Raw genomic sequence first — 10,758 nt, 5'->3', positions numbered from 1 at the left:
GGTTTTGCAATATGTAGCGAACTCACACTATTAGAAACCGGGTTTCCACAGCTCGTTGTGTAGCTTTGTGCTTAATTCCAAGCAAACAAACACCACGTACAATGGTGCATGTTCATTTTGTTGGTATGTCTTACATGTATTGACATATACACTCTTCCTAATAAACGATATATATGTTTCAGAAACGATCAATTTTTTTTTGTTTTTGACTTTCGCGCAAAGCTACACAAGGGCTAGTTAGGCTAGCCGTCCCTACGTTAGCAGTGTAACTACAGAGGGAAAGCATCTAGTCATCACCATCCACCGCCAACTCTTGTGCTACTCTTTTACCAACGAATAGTGGGATTGACCGTCACATATAACGCCCCGAAGGCTGGAAAGGCAAGCATGTTTGGTGTGACGGGAATTCAAACCCACGACCCTCAGATTACGAGTCGAGTGCCTTAACCACTTGGTCATGCTGGGCCGAAAAGTGTTTGAAGTGTCAAATATATGAACCATTAGCGACTACTGTGTGTTACAATGACAAAGTATTAAATAAAACCGGTCACGTTTTACTGTTTTTGAACTACTCTGATAGGGTTACCTTTAAAATATTGTACACATAACTGTACATTAGATACATACGACTATGTTTCACTGTAGTATTTGGCTGAACGATGTAGACTTTCTTTAATTTCCTTTCTTTGTATCTTCACTACAACAATCAACACCCTTCACGAACGTGCTAATAGATGGTTGAAAGTCCCATACTTATTGGTGTTGCACGATATCTTCAGGGTTAATAGTTCATTCAGTACAATTTGTTCTGTTGTCGCTGAGTGCATGCGCCATAAAGCATAGATGGTGTTTGTGAGTAAAGAGCGCATTTAAAAACAACTATATATATATATCCATCAAACTGCATAATAACATTGCATACCCAGTGTATTTCAACTTTGCTCGAAACTTTTACAGTCTCGAGAGCACTTGTATTTAATTCCGGATGTGACGTCACTCTCGCTTCATTACCAGCAAGTACAAACGCTAGTCAGAACGTATGGTCTCATCGTACGTCTGGGCAGGTGATTGTCGTAGTTACGCTAACGGAAGACTGTGATAGATATCTTCGTTCTGGTAGTAACAAATACACACTGTATCGACATAGCAGATTTTAAGGTTATTTTGGTTTTGTCGTCAGAGTTGATATTAGACCGTATCGAAACACCGAAAATATCGAAGTCGCTTTAAACGACATCAGAGAAGAGGTAAGCTTCGGTTATGGTTTGTTCTTCGGTTTTACCGATTCCAAAAGTAACTTTTAAATTTCACACGTTAAATAGACTGATAACTTTAATTAATCACTAATTCTGTGACGCAGTTTTACACCTTTGCAAACACGCATCAGTACTGTCCTTACTCTAGGAGTGAAATATACATTTTTTTTTCATGGAAACCACTATATGCCAGAGATTAATGCAACCATAATGAAGGTTTTCTCAAGCAAAAAGTTATTACCAAAATATAAATTGGGTTTTACAAAATCATTATATTTTATTGTAAAAAAAATGAGAAAAACAAAGCTTTGGAATAGAAAACTGTCGAAATATAAATAAATAAAAACAAATTAAACGTGCTTCGTGATTATACAAATTAAAGACAAAGAGCATTTTGCATATTATTTCGGCCCGACATGGCCAGGTGGGTTAAGGCGTTCGACTCGTAATTTGAGCGTCGCGGGCTCGAATCACCATCGCACAAAACATGCTCGGCCTTTCAGCTGTGAGGGCTTTATAATGTAACGGTCAATCCCACTGTTCGTTGGCAAAAGAGTAACCCAAGAGTTAGTGGTGGGTGGTGATGACTAGTGCCTTCCCTCTAATCTTACACTGCTAAATTAGGGATGGTTAGCGCAGATAGCCCTCGAAGAGCTTTGCGCGAAAATCAAAAACAAACAAACAAAATCAGTTCGTATGGAAACCATTATAGTACCGGATAGCGGAAAAAAATGGAGGGAAACAAAAATTCCCCTTTGTAAATGTTATTTTGTTATCTATTATTAGCTAACAGAATAATATATAAAATTATATGTTTTCAGAACACACTTGACGAGGTCTGTTCAAATATGATATTAAATCCTAATTTGAACACTGGCTTCAGTAAATACCTGCACTGTCATGGTTTTAGTTATATTTTCTCATAAAAGCTACCCTGTACTTGCTGAGGTTTCAAAAGTTGATATTTGTTCGACATTCCCTTAGATTTCAGTACTACTTCACATGCTTTCAATGTACAGATATTCCTGAGTGACTGAATACTTTTTGTACTTCAGAAAGTTCATCTTTTGTGTTTGATTTGCGATCTTTCGTTAATCGGTTTAACTCAGCCCATAAATTTTCAATCGGACGGATATCAGGTGACTGGCTGACCTGATATCAGGTGACTTGGCTGACCTGATCATTCCATCATTTAATTCTCTTATTTCTAAGATATTTTTAACAACTCCACAATTGTAGAATAACTTATTTGATCATTCTGTGATCTAATTTAAATAAGAAGGTCTAAGACACTACAACAAGTACACAACATGTTTTATAAGAAAATATAACTGAAACAGGTATTTACTAAAGCCAGTGTTCAAGTTGGGGTTGGAGATAATATTTGAACATATCTCGTTGAGTGTGTTCTGAAAACTTATAGTTTTAAATATTTTTCTGCTATCTAAAAATATATATATAACAAATTAACAATTTCAGGGTGGTTTGTCCATCCCCAGGTACGAAAGTTTATCCAAGTAAGTTACACAGTATAGAGAGATAAGTGTCTGTGATATTTTAGAAAACACTTGCTGGAAAACTGTTATCTTTATAAAGTAAAAGCATTAGTGACCGTATTTGTCTTGGTCTAGACACGTGTGCTCCAGAGAGCAATATGAAGGAAAATGTTATTTTTAACCAGTAAGAAAGAAAAGGTTAAGAATAATTGACTGTCAAATTCTCCCAACTCTAAAAAATAGGGGCGTATGAACAGGTTAACTTTCTTCCCAGGTTGCATTAATTACTTCACGCACCAGAGGGCAGTTGAAGCGGAACTCTTTTTCGACACGTTAGAATAAAATCGAAAGAGCTGAGAAGGATGTGAATGAGGTAATATTTAATGCTAGGATTTGATAAAAGTGTATTTCTTATAAGAAAGTTTTGCAGTAAAAGATGCATGTATGAAAAAAAATGAAGGCTGCTAGCAGGGTATCGCATGATGCCTAGTCCTCATCTCTTTCACCTCGTACTTCTAGTATACTGTACATTTGCAACGAACAACACGTCTCTATGTTTCAATTATTAGTCTTTTGGCAAGCTCCTGTCATGGAAAAATAAGTGAGTTCACGCTGAAAATATTGTTTGAGTATTACTATTATCTTTTTCTAGATGATGGCACTATGTGAGATGCTTGGCATTGGTACGTTATAATTTTATTGTCAGTTTGAGATCTTGTTTAATTCTTCTTGTAGTTCTGTGTGAAGAATGTTTTTATGCTAAATGATGAATGAAGTGATTATCCTTATCTTCACTTCACCACCATGCAATAACAAATAAACCATTCTCCTAAAATATAAAGAAGCAGTTGCAACCATACGCACTAATAAGTAATCCAGTCTTCTAAAATATAAAGCAGAACCTATATGTTAGTTTGTCGTTAACAAATCTGCAGCTTATATTAATAATAGTCCATATTAAGAATGATACATAACACATACTACGGCAACCAGTCTTACAGTAATGACCACTCACATTCCTTTTACACCATAACTCTGTGACTGCTTTTAGTCTAACTTGTCGGATCTTTGAGAAGACACCTTATTGGACTGTTTTGTTTGTTTTGAATTTCGCGCAAAGCTAAACGAAGGTTATCTGCGCTAGCTGCCCCTAATGGACTGTACGTACGAGTCATGTCATGATCTGGTAGCACTGCAATCGCAATCTGCGTGTCGCAAATTAGAATCCTGCCACTATACATGCTCGCCCTTTCTGCTGTCGGGGACGTTATAGTGTAACGGTCAGTTCCACTTTGCTATGGTAAAGATAGCACAAGAGCTTACAATTCCAAAATTAGAGATAGATAGCTCATATATCCCTCGAGTAAATCTAATAAACAATGCTCTACCATACGAACTAGGTCAGAATCTTAAACAAGAGGTCTTAGAAAACTCGTTTTAACAAAATCAATAAAGTTATAAAACTCACTTGTGTAGTGATAAAATGTTATCACTGAATAGTGCCCCTCTAAAAACTTATTTCGTATCTTCTCAGTACGAACAAATGACGTTAAATTAGTTGCAAAGAAAACAGAAAAATCGCCAATTACCTGTTCTAAAATAGATTGCAAAAAAATTAAATACGTAGTGACTGAAAACTGACCACAAGTTTGTAATAAAATATAAATTAAGAATGTCTATCATTCTTCTCACCTTTACTTCACCGACTAGGCCCTCATGGCGTGTATGGAGTGATTAATTTTCCTCACCGTTTATTAGTTCTTAATTTTACGACTTACTCTTTTTTCAGGGCTTGAAGTTTCAACTGTATGTTGTAAGCAATTAATTAACCAAGAAATTCAAAAGCCAAAGATCCACATGTGATTCTGTGCGTAGATTAAAAAAGTAAAATGCGCTTAAATATCCTTTGTTTTCAATGGACTTCCACAGTAATTCTATTTAGGGTTAATTCACAAGTGTGAATTGTAATTGAAATATACTCTGTACCTCCGAGTTAATTTTTCATAATTTAACTGGAGTACTGTATTGTTTTTTTAAACCGATATATCAGAGTGAATAAAAGGAGGAAAAAGAAAGACATTCTCACCTTAACTTACAGACTAACCTGTTGTCAAAATTAGTTTGTATATACAGTTTGAATACTTCACGGTAATAAATGTCCAGTAGATGTCCGTCTGGTTTATGTTTTTAAAACGTTAGACAAATAATTAATATGTGTTAGTTTAGTTAATTATGCATATAGCTTTCACTTTGTATGTTAATATCTTAAATATATTTCCTTACAAGTACATATTTTGGCATTCAGCTGCCACACACACTGTGGCAACGAAACTAAAGAATAAAGGTTGGAATGCATTGGTTTTGGTTTTGTTTTTTGAATTTTGTTTCAAAGCTACACGAGAGCTATCTGTGCTAGCCGTCCCTGATTTATCAGTGTAAGACTAGATAGAAGGCAGCTAGTCATCACCATCTACTGCCAACTCTTGGGCTACTCTTTTACTAACAAACAGTAGGATAAATAACAACATTATAACGCCCCTTCCCCGACTGAGAGGATAAGCATGTTTAGTGTGACGGGGCACTGGTTTTAAACGGCTCTCTGAGATACATCGAAGCCGCACTTTTATTTAAGTAAAGAAATTAAATCTAAATTGCTTGGCTTCTTAGAAAATAACTTGCCTGAAAGTGTCCACGAATTAAACTTATATAATTTTTTTTATGAAAACAGAACTAAACGGATACACCGTTTTTAATAACATTTCAACTCTAATAACGTGGTTCTCTTTGTTGTTTCTTTTTTCAAAGATAACTCTGGTGTGAAATGAAACAACTTCTCATGCTTGACTGATCAGATGATTGTCATGAAAATCATGGACAGTGACGCCGGCTATCAAGTTGTCGAGACGACAAAAGAAGCGACGACAACAGAAACGTCACGTCGAGATGTTGTTATGCAGGAGGTACTCTACTATATTAAATTCCTGCCTGGCTGTGGTATCAGTAGACATTTCCTAGGCAATTTTCCAGCTAAAATATTATCTTAAGTTACAGTTTGTTTCAACCTGTAAACTAAATTTCATTATTTAAGAATTATGTCTGTGTTACAAAAATTACCTTAGGGTTATAAAAACATCAGTAATGATTTTCAGGTTATTTAATACTTTACAAAATAACTATCGGGTTATCATGCGCGAGAGAACTTCCAGCCTGTAAAGTGACGTCACCAAACACGAAACTTTTAAAATTTTTTATCATGCATCAACAAAAACGTTCAGTTAGCTACACATATTCTTCTCAATTTTTAATATGTTATTTATATGGTCGGGGCAAACTTACTCATAGACTATCTCTGATAGCCTTCCCAAATTTCAAAATGACAGACACGAAAGAAGGCAAATATTTAACACTACCACACTTCCGTGCATGATCGGTTACTCTATATCAACAAATAATAGGATTAACTCTTCCATTATAACACCACCACGGCCCAAAGTGTAAGAACATTTGGTAATGGGATTCAAACCCGCGGCCCACAGGTTGCAAGTCCAATCTTTTAACATCCATATCATAGCATCGTATAAACCAATTTAAAACTTTTAAAGATTATTACGAAACAAAACGACAGTATTGTACTTTGTTTGTCGTTTTGTTTCTTATATAACGCAACAAATATATCAAGAAAACGTACTTGTAATATTCAAAATATTTTTTCCAGAGTTGATGCGTGTCTGTTTGAAGTTAAACACAAAGCAACATCAGGGACTATCTGCACTGCTCTGCTCACTACGGGTATCGAAACCCCGGTACTAGTGTTGTAAGCCCGCAGACATTCCGCTGTGTCACTGGGAGGAAGGCGTTGATGTGGGCTATTAAGAATTGTTTTCGAAAATACCAAATTTTCACCGCTGAATCAGCAGTAAGACTGAAGTTTATTTCGCGAAAACCGGATATTGATGCCCATAGAGGGCAGTGGTGTACAAACAACTCAATGTGTAGATATAATTACGCTTGTCAGCAAGCAAACAGACACACACACAGAATTCAAGTATAAATTGAGGTATGAAATTCGCGCAGCTAGATCTCATGATAAAATAAATTTCGTACTAAATTTGTGATAATAAGTAGTGACCTATCGTGGTGTTAAGAAAAATTCGAATTTGTTTTTCAAAAAATCCACGATACTGCAATCTTGTTGTGGACAGAGTTTGTTCAGCATAAGTGGTATTATGCTGAAAACTGGTCTTTTACCGAGAAAATTAGGTAAACTCAGGTCGACTTATTTTAGCTTTGTTCCGGGCGCTCAACTTCGGGCAGGGTTTCAAATAATTCTGGCTGATAAAAAGATATGTACTATTTCTAGTACATTTGTTATCTTGCTCGTTTGTTGAATTTCGTGCAAGGTACTCCGTCCCCTCCTATATATATATATATATATATATATATATCATTATCTCTTTCATCCACTATCAAACGTGAAACAAGTAAATTCGTCTAAAACGAGAGTGCCCCACATAATATGCCCCTCCTTTGTTCGGGTGACGTCATGCAACAGTATTTAGCTGTTCAACATGTCTAGTCATGTGATTGGGTGTGTAAGTAGAAGTTCGACTTTTACCACCATAGCTTTTCTCGAAAATACTCTCTACCCCACCTATCATTATAGCGATATTTAGTGTTGCATGTAGGCTTAACGGATGTTGTTATAAGTCATTCATTCCATGTCCTCCTGTTATACACTGCTCATAGTACGTAGTAATATTTAAAGGTACAAGCCAGTATTGTCAAAGTGTCAACAAAGTCCATTTTTTTTATCCAGAAATTCTTCCGTTGGACACTTGAAATGTCCAAATGAACATGTTTCAAAGAAGACAGATTCATATGGCAGTTCGTAGGTTCAAATATAGATATGGCCTCGTTACGTAAGCAACTGGAGGACACTATATCATTGCTAAGTAATTACAACTTAGTTATGCGAGATGAAAATTGAATCTTTGATATCAGATCAGAGCTATTCCATCATCGCCAAGGTCAACGCAATTTCGTCTTTCTTTTTATGTCCGTAATGTTTGGCTCATTAAAGTGCAGGAAGAGTGCGCTATATAAAGAAGTGGTTTTGTAATACAAAATGGTCTACGTCTTTAGTACCTTACAATCAATTTATAATCATTTTTTTTCATCTTGCGTCAAGTTAATTAGGTTCGGTATCGGTCCCTCATATCGAACTCTGGTAATCAATTTCACATTTTTCGTTTCTCTCCACGTGAAAAAATTTCAATCAAATTTTAAACAATGCGAAAGTGATTATTAGTCAGTGCGCATGTGCGTGATAAGAATATTTGCTGAAGTCTAAGATTTTCGAGGAACATGTCTACCTACTCTGTGATAAAATATCAACAAATTTTGTTTGTGTCTAGCATCGGTACTTTCGTTACATGACGATGAACGTTTTCTGCTGGTTTCTTGGTTCTTCTTTTATGGATGTATCTAATATAATGAATAGATTTGTCCGAATTTTTTGTAGTTTTTATCAGCCATGCAAAAAACCAAACCCGATTATCTGGAAAGGAGGAAATAAGAGAATGTAGTCCTAAACGTCACCAAATAATAATAGAAAAATTAATATTTTCTTCAAGGTTTGTTTCTACTGTTAACACCGAAACAGTAGCCCGATACGTCAACAAATAAATATATTTTCTCCAGCAGTATTTCACTTTGTTAATTTAAGAAATTAATTGTAAAAATGACTACAAAAGTTAGGCAAGCTTTGAGGCTTACAATTATTTAACAATAACGGTATTTAACTGATATAACAAAGTTATTGGTAATAAAATACGAAATAAACGATTTAATTGTAAAATATATAGAAATGTACATGCATATAGATAAATATACACAGATTTGTGTAAATACTGAAAGAAAGCAACTTGTAAGCCCTTGTGCTGCTCCGCGCGAAATTCAAACAAAGCAGTAAGTTCTCTTCTTCGCCCAGTTTTATAGCGGAGATTTATAACTTCAACATTTCGGACAGACGGAGTCCACATAACTCATTTGATTTGCTAAAGTTAGTACAATAACATTATGTGGAGATAACACACAGTAATAAGTGTTATCGTACATGAGATGTTGGAACTAGTACTAAATGTTCGTCTTTATGTTTGGCAATGCTATTGAGTAAAAGTCGTTGTCCCCCTCCTTCCAAAGTGGAGCGTCAAGTGTGAAGGATTCTGACGCTGAGAACTGAGTTTCATAACAGTTGTGGCCACAAAAGGTTGCGTAGCTTTGTACTGAACAATAATCATCCAACCAATTAAAACTCGCCTAACACTTTTTTTCTTTTTAGGGGTGGGGTGATTTTTTTTTCTGGATTATTATGAAATTATAATCACTGCAAATTATATTCTAAATCATTATATTACACACAACTCCACTCCCTCTTTAGGGGGGGATTTATTCTTAAATTATTATCCCTACAAAATGCATTCTAAATCATTATATTACACACAACTTCACTCCTTATTTCTCTTTCTGCTGGTGCTACTTCATTTCAGTTTATCTTTTCCTCCAACAGACTTACGAAGTTAAAATGCTAAAACAGAAGCTTGCTGTCATGGAAGCAGTTCTAAAAGACACAATAGCCTTGATAAGAGAACAAACTTTGAAGGCCAATCAGGAGATATTTACCTTAAGAACACAGCTAAAGAAACAGAATGAACTTATTTTTAGTTTATGGTGTGAGAAAGGCTGTTTACTAAAAAATTTAATTTCCAGCTTGATTTTCTTAGAAGGCAAGTTTAGAAAAGAGCAGAAAGAAGTTATAGAACAGCTGTGTGAGAAAGACCGTTTGATACAAGAGACGCTGTGTGAACTGAATTACTGGAAGACCCGAAATCCAGGAGATGGCAAGAGAAATTATTTACCTACAAACCTGACTGTTCGGCAATTGCAAGAAGAGTTGAATATTGTCGAGAAAAACGACTGTAACCCTTTTAATGAAACCACTGACAGGCTGAATTGTAAAAATAATGAATCGAGTTTTAAAAAAATACCTTTTGACCTCGCATCGTTCACTGACCTTCATCCAGAAAAGGCTAAATGCAAAGTAAGCCTGGCAAAACCTCATCTCGCTGAAAGTACCGAATCATTAGAACATCAGTTTCAAAGTAAACGGGAAAGATGTTCACAAGATACAGGCTCGATCCCGGGTAATCACCAGACGATCGAAGGTGACAGTCCGAAAACAGACGAACCAGAAGATAACTTTCGAAGAAGACATGTGCTACATGGTAGTTACGAAAGGCTTACGGGTGTAGGCAAGGAAGGTTCGACTAAACAGTTTAAGAAAAATTTCAACAACCATCGTTCCGTCATAAGACCCAGAGATGTTAAATACAAAAATATCTCAAGATCTCACACTCGCACGTGTCAGTAATTAAAGATATCTTAAAGCACGTGAAAGGACAACAAACACCAGTTGTATTCTAGTAGTATAATAATTAACTGACAATTTAGTAAAAAATAAATTAGAAATCAGATATGTAGTCTTCAAATTTATTGTATACAACATTCAAAACGTTCCAGTAACTCGGTGAAATAACAGTGAATTACGTAAAATGTACGTGCTTTTCTTATCAGCTTTTCTACTTACCATTCTATGTTTGTAAATATTCAACATAAAAATCGAAGATTATAAGTTTTATTAACGTGTAGAAATATAATAAATAATTTGGAGATGATACAAGAAACCTACCAATGTGTCATCTAGTAACACAATAAAATTTGTTAAATATATTTTAATACCGTTATTTGTAAATATTACTATCATTATTCTGTCTATACAAAATTTGAAAAATAAAGAAAGTATTTTATGAATTTGTATACAGTAAGAACCTAAGCCTGGTGGTGTTTTAAAAACTATTTTATTTGTTTTATATATCGCTCATTGGAGTTTTAGTTGTTTTTTGCTTGAGTATAGTTGGTAATAATAACCTTTAACTTTAACAGTCCAA

The 10,758-nt window shown here is 35.1% G+C and overlaps 1 protein-coding gene across 1 annotated transcript; it reads left to right on the top strand.

The window, feature by feature from the left end:
• The first annotated feature begins 738 nt into the window (after positions 1–738).
• On the top strand, positions 739–10,491 carry LOC143246120 (uncharacterized). Its single transcript, XM_076492338.1, has 3 exons — positions 739–1,247; positions 5,558–5,712; positions 9,321–10,491. The coding sequence occupies exons 2-3, from the start codon at positions 5,605–5,607 to the stop codon at positions 10,179–10,181; spliced, it is 969 nt and encodes a 322-aa protein (XP_076348453.1). The 5' UTR covers positions 739–1,247; positions 5,558–5,604; the 3' UTR covers positions 10,182–10,491.
• Positions 10,492–10,758: the final 267 nt, after the last annotated feature.

Source organism: Tachypleus tridentatus, chromosome 3, assembly GCF_004210375.1.
Source record: "Tachypleus tridentatus isolate NWPU-2018 chromosome 3, ASM421037v1, whole genome shotgun sequence".
NCBI classification, from domain to species: Eukaryota; Metazoa; Arthropoda; class Merostomata; order Xiphosura; family Limulidae; genus Tachypleus; species Tachypleus tridentatus.
This window is presented reverse-complemented; position numbering and strand designations above follow the sequence as displayed.